The sequence below is a fragment of the Pelmatolapia mariae genome, linkage group LG22 (assembly GCF_036321145.2).
Source record: "Pelmatolapia mariae isolate MD_Pm_ZW linkage group LG22, Pm_UMD_F_2, whole genome shotgun sequence".
NCBI classification, from domain to species: Eukaryota; Metazoa; Chordata; class Actinopteri; order Cichliformes; family Cichlidae; genus Pelmatolapia; species Pelmatolapia mariae.
In genome coordinates, this window is record NC_086245.2 from 14,123,683 (window position 1) to 14,142,111 (window position 18,429).

General features: G+C 41.8%; 1 protein-coding gene across 2 annotated transcripts in view; it reads right to left on the minus strand.

Moving 5' to 3' along the window:
• Positions 1-1,495: 1,495 nt before the first annotated feature.
• Positions 1,496-18,429, minus strand: part of efna3a (ephrin-A3a) — a 75,350-nt gene continuing 58,416 nt past the window's right edge. The window contains exons 2-5 of one of the 2 annotated variants that reach the window (XM_065471946.1): positions 17,248-17,549; positions 16,902-16,970; positions 15,208-15,282; positions 1,496-4,065 (exon numbers count right to left, since the gene is read on the minus strand). In XM_065471946.1, coding sequence (XP_065328018.1) covers positions 3,947-4,065; positions 15,208-15,282; positions 16,902-16,970; positions 17,248-17,549 — 565 coding nt within the window. In that variant the 3' untranslated portion in view covers positions 1,496-3,946. The remainder of the gene's footprint in view (positions 4,066-15,207; positions 15,283-16,901; positions 16,971-17,247; positions 17,550-18,429) is intronic. The other variant, XM_065471949.1, reaches the window with a different exon arrangement.

The window sequence follows — 18,429 nt, forward strand, 5'->3', positions numbered from 1 at the left end:
CCGCTTGTCAGGGGAATTTCTTCTTGACAGCACAGACCTGCCCGTGCTACAGATGGCTTATCTCACAGTAAATGATTCAGAAAACGACAATATGCCTCGGAACAGGCATAAGGTCATCTCCTTTAGCTAATGGAATGTCTTCCTTGGTTAGAGCCTGGACAGAGCACTTGTTGGGTATCTGTTTCACGGTGGCGATGTGAAGCTCTTTGTCAGCCGCTCGGGGAGAGGTGGGCTTTTTAAATCCACCGGCAACACTCCTGATCCACTCATTTAAATAGTAAGCAGAACAAATAATGTCGCATTAATGCTTTTCCAAACTGGAATTTAAGGTGCAGATATGACAGTGTAATTCCCGTACTTAACTAACCAGACTGATTCTCACTGCCAAAATCATAGCAGTCCAATTTCCTGAAAAATTATGTTTAAAGTTGTCAGCTTGGGCCCCGGAGCAAACGCTAAAGCCATTCCAGTGTTTCATGGTGTCAAAACACTGAATCGTTTATGCAAGTACAGACCTATAAAAAGGCAAGGGACTGTAAGTCAAGACCTACTGTAATATTCAGCAATTATCAGCCTGTCAGCTAAATGCACAAATGTCAGAAAGAATCAGGAGCCGCTGCCTCCCAGCTGAGTCAAACAGCTGTGAAACAGACATTAACAGACATCATCACATCACTGTAACCTGCTTGGTTTACTGTGATCCACATTATGTCGAGTAAATTGTCAGTCACATAATGTACGTCAGATTAACTTGGCAAAAATCCTACAACCTACATGTAAAAAAAATTGCACGTCCAACACTTTTTTCTTTTTTTTAAATGAAAACAAGCAGACAGCTGAATCTTCACAACCCCTTTCTCTTCCTCTCTAATGTGATTGTAGGCATGACGTAGAACATCAAAGACAAAATCTTATCTGACCCCTCTGTTCGCTTTTTGATACGGACATTAGAGCATCTGAGGCTCGTCCCTAGCGATCGTCGGCGTCTTTCTGTCCTGGGTTTGAAGATTAAAAAGAAGCTGACAGGGGCAAAGGGAAAGAAGTGTGATGTGGAGAGACAGATTTGTGGAGACATGAATAGCTTGCAGGTGTGTTATTTTTTTTTGTGTGTGTAAGAAGAGAAAGAGGGATGGATAGAGTGGGAGACTTGGATCTGTGACTTTCCCTCCACGCTGTCACTATGTTTTATGGCAGAAGAGGTGTTTGCAAAACCGAAGGTGCTGCATAGACGGGCCACGTGAAAAGGAGCGATAGTTTTAGTTTGCAGCCTGACTGCCGTCTGCTCACAACCAACATATCTAAAAAAGGAGCGTGAAAAAAACCCCAGAAGAGATTTGCTTTCAAGTAGTGCTTCAGAAAAACAAACACATCTGAGTGCAGGGTTTGTAAAGGAGTCACAGTTTAGATAAAGAAAGGGCAGTTGAAGGAGAGCAGAGCAACACAAGGCCTGAATAAATACACAAAGCTAAATTTGCAAAAAAGGTTTTAATTGGCATTGTTTTAATCATTCTTGGTTCAATTTACAGTTGTTTAATCATTCTCGTCAAAGGCAAACACATTTCTTGTGCTTGTCTTCAACATCGGTAAATGCTTTTCGCCCACGTCCCAAACCCCGTAACATAAACTAACATTACAGAAGAGCACATTCTCTCGTACGCACTTGCATATTCAGATCCTACAAATGACTCCTTTATGAGTACGAAATTCCTAAATGCCACATACTTGAAAAGCGCGGACAAACACATTCTACATACATACGCACAAATGTGCACACATATGCTTGTTTAGTTTTTTTTCTTCTCCTGCTCGCTCTCACGCGCGCGCACGCATACAAACTCGCACGCACTTGTACACACGCACATTCCACAACCGGCATGTATTATAAATATACATTACGACGCACACATCCCTCATTTCGCAAGCGCAACACTGGAGAGATGCTGCCCCTCAATCGGCATGGCCTGCCACTGCATTCACAGTTGGTTTATGACATGCTCTTCAGCAACAAAATCTGGTAAGCAGTATCCGTTACATGAGAGTGGGGTTACTGCGCGTACGTCCCTACTGATTAGTCATGAACAATAACCTTCTCTTTGTGTCAGGCTGAGTTACATCTATTTATCTACACAAGCAAAAATGCTGCAGTAAAAAATTCACTGTAATAATAGAAAAAAAGAATAACAATTAAAAAAAATGGCACCATAGCTTATTAAGCAAAGGCCTACAAATGCACGCTAATAAATTAGGTAAATAAATAGTTTAATGATAAAATAAATACATTTGAAAAATTAAATAAATAAAAAAAAGCACACATTGCAATCTGATTAAGCCTACGCTGTCCTGTATTACAATATAAAAAAGTGAACTTCTCTTTATTTGCACATTCACAAGTGTTTTTTTTTTTTTAATTTCTTTATATTTTTTTTAACAAAATGGCGGCAGCGTTACTTTGAGATTCAAAGCACAGTTTCTCCTCAGGCACCTGCCGCACTTTGGCGACTGTATGGGGTTGTTTCCAGGGTGACTGTGACTGCTGTTAATGGTCATCAGCACTGATTGGCTGTGGAAAAAGGAACAGACAGGGTTGTCTGGGATTAAAAGGGGACTTGCTGCTGTGAGATTTTCTTTTTTTTTTCTTTTTCTTTTCTTTTTTAAGAATTGTAAATTAGTGACGTTCTGAATGACTGTGCTGATTGCAGCGAAAGGTTTGACATCCGGAAAATCTACGCCAAGTGCTGAAGGTAAATGCGTCAGAACAAAACACACATCTACCACATCTACCACATCTAAGTGCCATCAAATTACTAGTCCAGGGTCTGTACTTTTCTAGGGTTGTTACAGTGTGAAGGCAGGAAATGCAGACAAAAGACTAGTTCTAAGAGGGCACTTGCTACCTTCTAAGAAATGCAGGCTTTGCATCTGTACCTATCACAAAGCTAGGAGTATTTTTTTGATGTCTGGTGAAAATGGATTTTTGAAAGGCTCGTGGATATATCACAAAGTCTTTCCCCTTTCTTGGACTGTTATTACCACCAGCTTCTTCACATCAGTGTTAAAACATTCTTCAATGTCCAGCACAACAGCAGGAGTTCTCATCACGACTGATTACGTCCTGATAGTCTGGGTAAGATCAGTACAGATCCAGAGTCCATCTTGCTCATTACTACATCAAAGTTGGGTTTAATGCATCATCAGACTGGGCCTGTGGTCCAAGGACTAAAAAGCCACTGCAGAGTCCAGGTTTCCAATCTTCTTCAAAGCTCAAAGTTACAATACTTTGAAGAGAAAGCAGCTTAAATTCCTCCGGTGATTTGATATCCATGCTACAATAAGAGCGTGTAGTCTGCACCCAAGTTTTTACAAGTCAGTTTTCTTACTCTCATCAGGCTTTGGAGCAGCACAGAAGTCGGACTCTGAGTGTTGTTTTGGTCTCAACACCCGCACTAAAGGTGGTAGTGGTGTGATAATGATATCCAGCAACATGTAAGAAGCTACTTTCGGCCGCTCCCTTATTCACAAGGGATAAGGCCACAGCCGGTAGCTCCGCATATTTGATTTGGCAGATTTTTACGCCGGATGCTCTTCCTGACACAACCCCGAAGGGATTTGCGTCTCCTCCTGGGATGCAACTGGGAATCTTTCGCTTGTTAGGTGAATGTGTAAACCCCTACACTATGGAGCACATGGAGTGTCAAAATACACTGGTGTAAATATGACAGCAAAAAAGGCCTCTTTTTTTAAAGTCCATTAAGCTAAGTTAAAGTTTGTTTTTGTTGGGTTTTTTTTTTTTGTCATTTTTTTGTCTGTGTCCTTTTGATTGTGCTTCAGTTGCACCTCAACTCTCTGTGTTTCTGTCAGATTTCACGTAATCACAAACTTGGTGGATACAAAGCCCTTTGCAAAAGGCGGGTCCAGCTATGCATGAAGTACCACTCAGCGACTGTTGCTAGGACAAAAGGACGGCAGACACGAGCAGCATTGCCACGGTGAGAAGAAGGCGGTCACGTGAGGGGCTGCTGCCACTGACGCTCTTCTCCAGTTTCGGGACTTCAGGGTTAAATTCATCTGGAGAGCAAAAACCACAAAAAGAGAAAACAAGAAAGTGAGAAAGAGAGAGCAAGAATGTAAAACCGCGAGAGGGAAAATGTGTCAGACAGAAGACAGAAGGGAATAAACCATTACTACATTATTAATTAATCAATCTAAAGGCAGTGTGTGATGCATTCAAATTGTGCCTTAACATATGCAGAGAAAGAGACATAATGCAATTACCAACAAACCACCAATTATCATCAGCTACATATGGCCATTTCCCCCCTGGGATGGAAAATTAAAAACATTTTTGTTTCTGATCTATTTCTTTTTTTGTGTGTGTGTGTGTCTCTTCCTTTCCTCACACTAATGATGTTTTTATCCTGGAGGGATTTCAATCACACCAAATTACTATGGCCTTGCCATTGATTAGACACAACAGAACATTAGCTGGAGGGGAGAGACGGAGAAAGAGCCGGGAGAACACATTTTGTATTATTTGGTAAAAAGTGGATTACATTGAGTGATTATGTTCTGCCTCGACATAATGCTTCCCATTATATCTAGAGGGTTATTACAAATCAAAATAAATCAAAAGAAAGCAAACAAAGCTTTCACGTCCATCTGTCCTACAGCTGTAGGATACCTGGGCTCGAAACCAGCTTCTCTATATAAAATAAACCCAATTATAGAAGAAATCTGCAATTACTTAATGACGTCAGCACATTTTGGAAATGTAGGCTGTGTCTCATATCATGCTCTCTGTATGCTTGCTTTGGGCACATAAGCATGAAGTGCTCTACAAGCTCCTGGATGGTGTAGTCAACATTTTCGAAAATTAGCCCCATAGTGGAAAGGGAGGAACCGCCAAACAATTTTTAGCTAGTAGAAAGAGGATACTACTGATAATACTAATGCTACAGCACTGCAGAGAAAAATCACACCTTTCATGTTTGGAAGAATTGTTTAGTGTTAGGCTGTCATCCTCAGTGTTCACAAAACACAGTAACTAGTGTGGCAGGTACAGTTCTGAGGTACATCCCTCATTTCTTTATATTTTGATAGGACAATAAGAACTCTGTGCAGCAGTTTACTGAAACGTGCAAACATACAACAACTCATGTACAAATGAAGTATGCAATCTCGTAAGAAAATAAGCTTACTATGGATGGCATTGCCTTGGCCTCCAGTAGCATTGTGAGGAGTCTTGGAGTCTCTCCTACATATTAAACAAATATGTAGGAGTGCCTTCTTCCATTTGCGCAATATCTCTAAAATTAGAAACATCCCGTCTCAGAGTGACGCTGAAAAACTAGTTCATGCATTTATTGCTTCTAGGCTGGATTACTGTAATTCGTTATTATCAGTATGTCCTAAAAACTCCCTGAAAAGCGTTCAGTTGATCCAAAATGCTGCTGACAGGGACTGGAAAAAGAGAGCATATTTCTCCTTTATTGGCTTCTCTTAGTTGCCCCCCTGTTAAATCCAGAATCAAATCTAAAATCCTGCTCCTCACATATAAGGTCTTAAATAATCAGGCCCCATCTTATCTTAATGACCTTATAGTACCATATCACCCCATTAGAGCTCTTCGCTCTCAGACTGCGGGCTTACTTGTTGGTCCTAGAGTATTTAAAAGTAGAATGGGAGGCAGAGCCTTCAGTGGAACCAGCTTCCAATTTGGATTTGGGAGACAGACACTATCTCTACTTTTAAGATTAGGTTTAGACTTTCCTTTTTGATAAAGCATATAGTTAGGGCTGGAGCAGGAGACCCTGAATCTTCCTTTAGTTACGCTACAATAGGTCTAGGGTGCTGGGGAATTCCCATGATGCACTGAGTGTTTTTTCTTCAGTCACCTTTTTCATTCACTGTGTGTTTGTACACCTCTGCACATTTAATTATTACTTATTATTAATCTTTGGCTCTCTTCCACAGCATGTCTTTGTCCCGTCTTTGTCCCCTCACCCCAATCGGTTGCAGCAGATAAACGCCCCTCACTTAGCCTGGTTCTGCTGGGGATTTCTTTGGGTTAAAAAGGAGTTTTTCCTTCCCACAGAGTGTCATATGATCGTTAGGGTTTTCTTTGATTTCTTTGTATTATTGTAGGGTCTTAAAAAATATAAAGGGCCATGAGGTAAATAAATCAAATTGAATTTAATTGAAAATTTAAGTAGTCTTTAGGAATAGTTCTCCAGGCTTTTTGAAGGACATTTAAAACTTGGATGTTGGTTGCCTTTTTTTCTGTTTTCTGTCAAGATGATCCCACATTGATTCAATAATATTGAAATTCAGGCTCTGGGGAGGCCAAGCCATTCTTGCTTTTAACTGGATTGGCAGTGTGTTTGGGATCATTGTCATGCTGAAAAATAAAGCTGTTGGCAATCAGATGCTTTCCAGATGGTATTGCAAATTTTATGGTATCAAAATCTGATGATACTTTCGGTGTTTATAATTCCATCAGTTTTGACAGGATCTTGAACACCACTGGCTGAAATGTGTTACCAAATCATGACAGAGCTTCAACCGTGTTTTACAGATGGCTGTAGAGGCTCATGGTTGTACCTGTCTCCTGAGATCCTTTGTACACACTGATGAAGAGCTGAACTCAAAAATTCAAAACTCGTTGTCACTGATTTCTTTGTATAATAACAGACTTTTGCACAAGATTAAAGCATTAACAGTATCTGAAACACTAATACAAGTAAAGACATGGGCATTATATATATGATACACTGATTTGACCTTATATGAAAAGTAGTTTAATGCAACATGTCTGCTTTGGTAGAAGAAAGATCTTTATCTGACAAGCTTTGGCTGACAGACAACAAAACCAGTATGGTTACCAATTAAAATCCCCTCTCTTTTATATTATTTTGTGATATAAAGCTCCAGTCTTCCATAAAATTAAACTGGCTTCAGTTACAAAAGCACAAAATTGAACAGGCAAATTGTTTTTCTTTCTTTTGTTTTTAAAAAAAAAAAAAAAACTTTTTCATTGCAACTTTAAATTCTTGTCTGAACTTGCTACGTGTAACAGCACGGGCACCTAACTACAAGAAAAAAACTAGATAGCTGGTGATAACAGAGAGAGATGGCAATCACCTTGCAGGTGATAAATGCATGGAATTTTGTTTTTGTTTTCTCTGAGAGTAAAGCGACCTCTCTCACTGCATGACTCCTGTCCACGTCAAAGTTGCTCTTAAGTAACACGAGGCATCTGTCTGATGACGCACAACCCTGACATTCACACTGCAATGCATCAGGGTGAAGACAAACAAGGAACACTAAGTTAAGGCGCTGCCTCAGGTAAGACCCACAGGTCACAGCGAGGCCGCCACACCATGTGGATTGTCTCTCTAACAACATTTCAACAGTCTGAGGCACAGCGTACAGTTGGAGATGAGAAGACGAGACATCCTTTGCCTCCAGAAAAAGCGGGCCGTTCCTTACCTTTACATAAGCAACTGCACAGTCTCTTCTTGAAAGTTGCTGTGCATGTGAACTGATTCTTACAGACTTGTTTGTGGGTGCCGCGAGCTTTGACAATCACCACCCCACACAATATGCACCTCTTCAAAACCCTTGCTATTTAGGGAGGACGGCCTTGGAAGATGAATGTGGGGAACGCTTCCTGCCTCGGGCCATAACAAGTTATCAAAGGTCCAGTGTTTGACATCTAACATCACAGTACAATTGTAGGATATAGTAATCAATTTCCAAGCGCACAATCCGGTGCAGTCTAGTGTGAAAGGGGGTATAACAACAGATGGGCATGCAGGGTAGCTCTCCTGTCCACGGTGAACCGCCTCAAGGCATTTACAGTGAGATAAGAAACAAAAGCAGTAGACTGTCGATGAGTGGAAAGAGGTTGTCTGGTCTGATAAATCCTCGTGCCAGCTATGCCACAATGATGCTAGACTTGCAGCGAGGCATAAACAACATGAGGCAATGGGCCCATCTTGCACGCCTACAGCTCTCCAGGTCAGTGGGGGAGGTGTAACACTGTGGAGGATATTAAAACGGCTTTCACTCGATCTAAATAACAGTCCACTGATTGTTGTTACCAATAAAACCGGGGGAGCAATTAGCACTCACTGATTAACATTGAGTACTGCTGTTATTGTGCACTAAAAGCTGACCATTGACTCCGTCAGCTTAAACGCTGAGAGGTTATTAGGTTGGTTTCAGGTCTCTGAATGACTATCTACTACTTCAACTTGCATTTCAACCAGGTTGTGTGCGTAGGACCAGCTGTGGATGCCATCTTCCTTGTATCTACATAAAGATAGCGGCAGACATTAGGATCATATGAGACTGCAGTCATGTGAAAAAGAGCATTTTCACAGAGTTCTGTGCAATGCTCTAAAAACTAAGGAAAGGCTTACCACTGCCATCGGAATTAAGAGGATAAGTAGCAGCCAGGTGCTACTAATCAAATGCACTCAATTAACTCATCATTAGCAAGTGTGAGCACCTCTAGACTTAAAAGCAGATGTTTTGGCAATTTGCAGGTCTGAAGCATTCAGGTGTGTGTTAACACAATGCCACAATCTTCCCAGGAGTGGACTTTCCACCCAATTCACTCCAAGGTCAAACTGTGCAATACTCAGAGAAAGTGCAAGAAACCCAAGAGCTACATCTCAGATTCTACAGGCCTCAGTGAGCATGTTAAATGTTAAAGTTCATGACAATACAATTAGAAAAAGACTAAACGGGTATAACTTGTCTGGAAGGGCTGCCAGGAGAAAGTCCTTTTTTCTCTAAAAAGAACATGGCAGCACAGCTTTGCACAGCTTTGCAAAGTTATATATGAAAAAACCCCAAGACCTCTGGAACAATGTCTTTGGGACAGAAGAGTGTAGATGTTTGGCCATAATACATAGCGCCACATTCAGTGAAAACTAAGCAGAGCATATCGGCAGAAACACCTCATACCAACTGTCAACCACGGTGGTGTAGTGGTGATGATTTGGGCTTGTTTTACAGCCACAGTACCTAGGCACTTTTCAGTCCTTTAGTTTACCGAAAACTCCTCTCTATATTAAAGCATTCTAGAATCTCATGTGAAAACGAAAGCTTGTCCAGAACTGAGCCGTACAACAGGTCAACAGCAAATCTACAACAGAATGACCGAAAAACAAAAACACGAAGGTCCTGCAATGACACAATCAAAATATAGATGCCAAACTGACTGAAATATTGTAGTGGGATCTTAAGAGATCTGTGGATAAAAAATGCCTGCAAACCTCAATGAAGTGAAGCAATGCTTTAAGGAAGAGTGGGCCAAGAAAGCAGCAACTTCATGTTACTGTCAGCTGTTATTAAAGGTGGTTCTGCAAGCTACTGAATCATGGGATGTAGCTGGTTTTTCACATGACTGCATAGAGTCATGTGAAAACATTCCTTTTCAGATGACTGTACTCTTTAGTCACCATATGTCTCATCTTGTCACGAAAAACATTATGTCAGCTCTTACTAACAACCCAAAATTCAGCTGCCAGGTCAGCTGAAAATTTTGCCAGCACGATGGCCATATCACTAATTGTTTAGTTTGATTGGTTAGCGCAGTAGAGTGAAATGGCAGCCAGGTGTCTTTTTGTTTGGTGGCTACTAAAATACAACATCTGCTAACTTCACCAAGGTTTATGCAGTTAACTTACCAGACTTGATTAGAATGATGGACAGACTGCAAAAAAAGTGTTTGTTTGCACAACATTTTATGATTGATTTGAAGAAATTCTGCATATAAACAGAGACGGTGAAAAGAAGTAAATTTATGCGTGTGAATTATCCGTTTTCAGTTGTATTTTCTTGTCCACCATCTAATTTACGTTCAAGCTTTTAGCCCTCCTCTCCTGCTGCAGGCACTCAGGTGGAAAGATTTTAAGAGCAGGTATGTCACAGTAGGAAAGATGAACAGAGCGTGCTATGGTTTTGCTATAGCAAACTAGAAACCTATGATTAATTCATGGAGGAAGAAGCAATACTGACACTGAATTCTCGTAGCACAATACTACGAGCAGCTTGCTGTAGGATTTGCTATCCATAATTAATGCTGAACACAGCTACATGCAGATGAGAGGTGAGTTGCAGGGGGGTTAAAAAGTAAATATCACAAAAATGGCAAATCAACTCATTTCACACTTAATTGCAGAGATCCATAAATGCTTTTTAATTGGGGGAAAAAATGCAAGCGAAACAGACATTCTGACAGACTGTAAACAAGCCAACAGTGGGCTGTTTCATAAAACTGATTAGTAAGCACTGCTTGCATGCAGTCTGCAAATGGTATCAGCGCTTCCTTTCACAAATGATAAAGTGTGATGAATGGTCACCGTGCACAGCCTGGGTCCTATTTTTATTGTTGCCCTTAATTTGACCTTCTGAGTAAGTTTGACTGGCCTGGGGGATTTGTTTACAGTCTGTACGTTTATCTTGCTTTTACTTGCCCTTTCACCGCATCCGCCGAAATGGTGGGTAAAACTACAACAACAGGATAGGAGCTGCAACAGAAGAGACTCTCTGTTAAATAAGGAAAATGTGACGTAGAAATGAAGCTAATAATAAAGGAACGAGGATGAAGGCAGGCCTAAACACATGTGAGGGAGAGATGGAGAGATTTGTTGACGTTAAGCCAGTCCGTGGGTGGGTCTGGTCCTCAGGGTGAGTCACAGAGTGGGTGTCCAGCGGTCAGCTGAGCCAACGGGGCCATGAGTTGTTATAAGTGTGTGCGCATAAATCTGTATGTCCTGATTTTGTTATTTCTCCAAATGTATTCAGCAAAATGCATCACAACGCCGTAGGCTATGATATTTTATGATTCCCTGCCAGTGTGCGTGTGTGTGTGCGTGTGTTTTTTTTATATTAAATTCTACGTAAACTCGAGCCTGAGTTACTGCTGAGCAATTCGCCCACCACTGAGCTTTTCTTTCTTCCTCTGCCCCTTCTCTCTGCACTCCCCCTTCTCTGCTCCCACTCTGGTTTTATCTCTTTTTCTGCCTGTTTCTCTCACTCTGCCTTATCTATCCTTCTTTCTGTCAGACTTTCTCCTGCTGCATTTTCTCTTTCACTGCCTCCCTTCCCGTCTTTTATCTGTCTGACTTTCTCTGTCTCACACCGTCTCTCCCTCAGTCTTTCTCTCTCTCTCTTCTGTTTTCTGCCTTTCCTCTTTCTGAAGGTACTCATTGCTGATGGCTCAAGAGCTCTTTTCATTCTATCTCAGTTGGTCTCAGTTTCCATCTCAGGCAGGTCACACTCTCTTAGCTCTCGTCACAGACTGCCTACAGCTCCAAGAAACAAGCATACTAAATGATTCCCGGCAAGAGGCTTTTGTTTGAGATGGGGATGGAGAAAGACAAAGAAAAATAGAGGGTTTATGTAACCACTCAGCTGCACAATTGACTTGCTCACTGACATGCTTTCTTCTTAGGTAAACATGGGCCTTTCATTTCTTACAAGACCTCTGCTGACCTTGGATTTCGCACAGAAGAAGAAAGATGGTGTTTCTTTGTGAATGTGCATGTGTGTGCGCGCCCGTGCCGAGCATTGTAGGAGTATTTTCTTCCTTGTTTTATAGATTGCCACATTTGAAGATTTCATTGTTTTAATTATTAACATACTAAACAAGACTAATAGTTGAAATGTAGGAACAGCCAGTCTCCCACTGGTTTGTGAAGTCCTGCTTTGGAGCCCAGATTATGCTTTTGATTCAAGGTCAGGTCTCACTGACAAACCAGTGGCACTAACACACTCATATAGACTTGTCAACATCAAGGTAGACTCACCCTAAATTACATCCTGGTCTAAATATGACTGTGATTTACGAAATGAGCATCACCCTGTATTGAGTAAGACTTGTAACTAGTGACTGGGAGCTCATTCGATAAGTGTTTACTGAGGCCACAAATGAACTGAAGTAAAGTCATTTTCCTCATAGACTTCTATACAACTAATGACTGTTAAAAAGGAGAGTCTAACATACTCACATTTTTACAGCCGTTTTCTAGTCTTAATGACTGTGAAAGTGCTTTAAACTACACGTCACATTTTAGCCATACAGCACTATTATACAGTCTTCAAGCACTTCATCTACCTCATATCATTGGACAACTTCTTTTTCTTCTTTAAGCTGCCCCCTTTTAGGCCTTGCCACAGCGGATCCTCTGCCTCGATCTCATCCTTTCCCTTGCATGCTCCTCTGTCACACCACACTTTTTAATGTTCTCCTTCACTGCATCCATGAATCTCGTATTTGATCTTCCCATGTTCCTCCTAATCTGCTCAATCTGAGCCGATTCCCTGGTGTACTCTGGCAATGAGCATTTTGTCATCTTCAACTCCAGGTCGATTGTCCACAAAGCACCCCTTACACTCATCTCCAACCACGCCACCCTGCCTGCACTCTCTTCTTCTTCAGCTCTCTTGTACACTGTCCACTTCTTTGACTGGTTGACCCCAGGTGCTTAAACTCATCCACCTTCACTACCTCTACTCCTTGCACTGGTCGACCTGTGTTCCTCCATGGCCAATTAGAAATCATTGGTTAACCAGCATGCAAGTCTTTGGAGTGTGGGAGAATGCCAGAACCCACAGAGGAAACTTGTGTAGGCACAAGGAGATCATGCAAACTCAACATAGAAAAGTCCCGGCTGGAGTTCACACCGGTAATCTTCTCACTATGAGGAAACAGTGCTACCCACTCCACCACTGTGCCCACCAGAATGGAAGTTTGAGACATTTACTTGGGTGTGGGAATGTTTATTTGTGTAGAAAATAACATTTTATGCCTCTGATTCATCACTTTTTGCTAACACCTCCCTCTCTCTCTTCCCTTTCTACATTCGTTTTCTACCTCACTCAACCACCACTGTTTGCTCTTGTTCTCACTCCCACAGCTCCAAAATTGAATGTAGTGTTTACAAACAGTACCCAACAGCTTCTGTGGTATACCTTAAAGTAGGTAAACTGAATTTTACCAAATATCGTGAAAATGATTGTGAGATAAGACAGACTGGCCCAAAATGGTACAAGCAGGCTACTTGACCAGTCAGAAATGTTTAGCACTGAAAGCCCGAGTTCTTGAACTGTCAGAAAATAATAACCCCTCCGCAGGGAGGTCTTTGGTGGGTAAAATATCATCATATAATCACTGTGGTGGAAATACAGTGATTCACTCCAAACATTTCTTGGGAAAAGATGCTTATTGGCTTCATTTCTCGGACTAGGAGGCTACATCAATTTTTTAAAAATATAATACAATCTGTTAGATACAGGTTTTAAAGCCAATCTAAACTGCAAGAGAAAACAAAGGCAAACATTTTATATATACTATCTAGAAAAAAGCATTGTGGGCTACACCTCATAATCTTTGAACTCAGGTGTGTTCAGTCCCGTTGTATAAAAATGAAGCACCGAGCCATGCAGGCTGGCTGTGAAGTGTTAGATTATGTCAAGTTACAAAGTGTGCAAGTGCGGAAGTGCTGAGGTGCATAGCGCGTTAAAGTCACCAACACTCTGTGAATTCAATAACTGCAGAGCTCCAAACCCCCGCTGCCTTTAATATCAGCACATAAACTGTGTGCTGGGAACTTCATGGTATGGGTTTCCACGGCTGAGCAGCTGCGTGCCAAGCATCAGGTGGCGTGATGTAAAGGACGTCAACCCTTGGACTCTGGAGCAGCTCTGTGAAGTGACAACTCACCTGTCTTTATCTGGAAGTCTGCTGGATGACACTGAGTTTGATAAACACCAAGAGAAAGAAAGCTGCCTGTGTGCCAATTTTAGAGTTAAGTGGAGGAGGGTTGTTTTTCTTAGGTTAGCCTGAGCTTTGGTTCTAGTAAAAGAATATCTTAATGCTTCAGCTTCCTAAGACATTTCAGACAATTCCATGCTTCCTTCCATACTTTATGGGGACAGTTCTAGGGAAGGCCCTTCTCTTCCAGCACGACTGTTTCCCGTTTCACAAAACAGCGTCCATGGAGTTATCGAGTCTGGTGTGGAAGAACTTGACTGGACTGCACAGAACCCTTATCTCAGCCCTAACCCCTTTTAACACCTTTGGGATGAACTTCAATGAATAATGAGAGCCAGGCTGTCTTGTCTAACATTGGTGTCTGACCTCAAATGCTCTTCTGGATGAATGAGTAAAGATTCACACAGACACTCCAAAATTTCATAGAGGGTTTTCCCAGGAAAAATGGAGGCTGTTAGAGCGGCAAGAGGGAGCCAACTCCATATTACTATCTGTGGATTCAGAATGGGATGTGCCCATACTTTTTGTCCATATAATTGTATTATAATTATTAATGTTATAATAATCAGAATTGTTCATTATGACAATCCCTCGTGCTTCTTGAATTAACAATGGCCACTGTACTTACCATAACTGTAAAGAGGTTTCCTGTTCATTAAGGGAGTTGTACTTACATTTAAATGCAACTTAAACTACAAGAGTTCTTAATTATCTGGCCAAACCATTTACTGGGTACTGAGCAATGCTCAATCTAATACCAGTGCTTCTTTTTTTCTTTGTTCTACCTTTACTTGTAATCTTTATGCCTCATTGTGTGCAACTCATTAAAATCATTTTCATGTACGATAACGTCAGGTCAGAGACTGCTGTGTAGCATCATGACTGAATTAATGCAGCAGATAGAGGAAACAATTAATCTTATAAAGACACTGATGAATGAACGCTATAATGAGGTCAGTACTGAGGCCATTTCCATTTTTGGTGTATTGGTTCAGTGCTTCCATGCCGCTTATTGCAATTATTCCGCTATCATAACCAATAGAAACGATGCTAACTAAACAGAAAAAAATAAGACCCAATTTGTAATAATAATTTGGCACACTTCTTTTTTATAGTATATAAGTAAGTAGATAATTAGAGTGTATATATAAAAAAGCAGGTGCATGATAGTACTGTGGAATCCACAAGCTGCTGTGTGCACCGTCTTGCCCACATTGCACGATGAGCATCATAAGAGCAGAAAATTGAGGTTTTACCAATCAACCAGTTACGGCTTATGGATTTTCTTTCCCTGACCACAGATTAAAAAAAACTTGATTTGGGTTATTTTTCACAATAATTGGTGCACAAATCACGCTTTGCAGAAACCAAATATGGAGCTACTGGTTCCTGTTCACTTTTGGCAACTTAAAGTCACTCACCAATGTTGTGTATTTTGATGTTTGGCCTGACTGTGTAATCGGGAGTCTGAATGGAGTCCTCGTCTGCCTGGGAGACTGAGAAACACATCACAGCCACACATAGACAGAGAGAAGGAACGAAAGGAGAGGAAGGAATGAAACGCAGAGAGACAGAGGCAGAGAGAGTGAGACACAGACAAGGAGAGAAGACACTCCATTAAAACGACAGCACTGCGAAACAAGGGGGGGGAGTGAATTTTAGGCACCATTAAATTCTGCACAGTTACAGAAGAAGATGAAGGAGTCCGTGTACCCCTGCCACTGAAAAAGCATGAAGAAATCGTGGACTTTGAATCCAGAGTGCCATGTGAAAATTAAAACATTAAAAGCATTTGGAACAGAATTCATTATCACATTCAGTGTTCGTGCAGACATGGAATTAAACTCAGTCTGCGTAGGCAAATTAACCATGAATGAATGATGTTTGGGTTGTGTCTATTCATCTTTGTGTATTTCTGCCTCTTTTCATCAGCTAATATGTTTGTCTGTGTAAGCCTGTGACTGCGATACAGAGTTAGGTGGATGGAACAGCATTAACGGAGGATGCGCATAGAGGCTGGTAGCAATTTGCAGCTCATCAAGGATGTAAAGCATGTGTCATGAATATTCACATTTCTTTCTTATCTTAAATACTTGGAGGATTTAAGGTGGGACACACACACAGAATGAAAAGAAGGCAGCTGAAACCAGAAATGTTTTTTGATAGCAAGCTGTTAAATGACCTTGTTAAGCAAAGGTTGGAGCTGGTAAACTGGCTAAATGCGCTCATGCATGCACATCACAGCCATAAGAAACAGTTTACAGTTGACATTCTCCCATGTGTACACACATGTGCTCAAACTCCTACACACTCCTACACACACAGATGCACCCAAACACACACAGACACACACAGAAGCAAACAGAGGCGTGGTAGACGCATCAATAGATTAGCAGTGACAGTGGGATGGGGGGTGGGGGGGGTTGGTGTTAAGGTGATGTGTACACAGGGGCTGACACTGGCCTGAGTGTGGGATGTATTAGTGCTGACAAGGTTAGAGGAAAGGGGGAGGCTTTCAGCACTGGGCTGCCTGATCAAAGGCCTGCAGGGAAGAGAGCAGGCTACCAGGGTAAAAATAACACACACACTACACCGTGCAGCAGGCTTCGGAGAGCAAGAGAGAGAGAAGAAGAGATAGTCAGAGAAGGAGAAGGAGGGGGTGGTCAAGAGAGCTGCGGGAGAGAGGTATGGGGAGTGACAGAGGAAGAGGAGGGCAGAGAGCTGGATCATGCAATTCAATCTATTTTTTTCTCTTTTACATCTTTTGTGCATGTCACTTGCAGAGAGAGACAGCACATTACTGTAATAGCACCGAGACAGACAATAACATTAAGCCATCCGTCTCAAAGCACTGCTTGGAGGTAAAATACGCCATCATCAAAACCCTGCCAAGACAGCACGAGGCAGAAAAGCCTCTCTCTGAGACAGGACTGTCAGATCTTAGTTTTTCTGTGTGTGTGTATGTGTGTGTCTTTGTCTCAGTTTCTCTCTGTGTTTGTGAGATACAAACAGATAGGAGGTGAGGGCAAATGAAGTGACACAGAAAGAGAGGAAATGGTATAAAATGAGCGGAGGAGACGTATACTAAGACTAAGGCAGATTTTTCTGGTCTCACCAGTGGAGCAGCAGACGAATACTCTCAGTCTCAGGCAGCTGTGACCGTGGTGGTGGTGCGTGGGCGTGGCTAAAACAGAGAGCAAACACACACAACACATGTCAAACTTGTGCCCTCTGCAGGCCGCACGATCCCCAGCAGCCGGCTGTGTAAACTGCAGAGCTGCAACTGAGCAACAGCCCGTCCTCAGCTGAACTTCCAGAATCTATTAGCAACACCCACGTACCATCAGTACATGTGTGTGTGGCAGCAGCTGAGGAAAAGCTCCTCATTATAATCTTAGATCAAAACAGTGAATGTGCAGCACCCTCAGTCTTTCGTGCAGGTGTTCGCAGGTCTGACTCACAGATGTAGTAGTACTCCTTGCCCACGTTGAACTCGTAGCCCAGGGAGAAGGCGCTGTAACGCTGGAACTTCTCTGAGAATTTGATGGGCGCATGGGGCGCATGGGGCCGGTTGCACTCCCAACGCTTGGAGCCCTTCTGGGTGTTGCAGGTGCGATAGCCGTGGTAGTCGACCATGTAGAGGATGTACTGCTCTGCTACGACACGCTCTAGCGTCCCACGCTGACTGGTGTTGTAGTGCGGGCAGTAGATGTCCAGGTAGTCGTTGACACTGACTTGCACTGTGTATCCCTCCCTTCGGAGGCTGACATAAAAACAAAGACAGAAATAAGATGAATGCATTCAAAAAAGGCAGAAAGAAATGTGGGTAAGTGACTATGGAACTTCTCTAAACCTCTTTCACTGTCTGTTAAAGGAATAGCTCAACATTTGCAAATCACAGTCTAGGTAACATTTCTTTTTATTTTTTATCCAAAAAGCAGCCTGCACATATTTCCCTGGAAAAGAAAAACTCGTTTTTGGATAAGTGAGCTTTCGCAGAGCTTGTAGATGAAGTCTATTACACTGGTATCAATTTTCTCATTTAATATTCAGCCAGAAAGCAAATGAACATATTCCCCCGGAAATGTCAAGTAGCTGTTCAGTAAATAAAACCTAATCGCAGTGAAAAATACCATCACGAGATGAAAAAAAGTTTTTATGATCAACACTCTGGAAATGCAACGATGCAAAACAAAGCAGCAAAAATTTTACTGGACTAATAACCAATAAGCTGTCAGTTAATTTCTGCTTCATAACTAACTGAGCAGCTGGTTAACAATTTCAACAGTATAGTTAACACAAATGTAATGCAATGAGGGCTTAAAGAGAGCTAATCCCCTCAGCGTTTTCTTCAAACCTTGAACTATTACATCTTTCTCCTCCCTCTGCATATAAAAACACACATTTTCCCACTAAATGCCCGGTAGCAATTCCAGGGAATCGTGCTGAGAATCATAATCTGTACTCCTGTCTTTTCCCCAGAGCCAGCTTCGGGCCAGGTCATTGAGGTGGAAGGAGATTCTGTCAGCGGCGATGTATGCTCTGGCTGCAGGGGAAGTGGTCTACACACAGTACACATGATGGAACAATGTCCCCTTTTTAGCATAAATGAAATCCACTCTGAGGTTAAGAATATATATAAA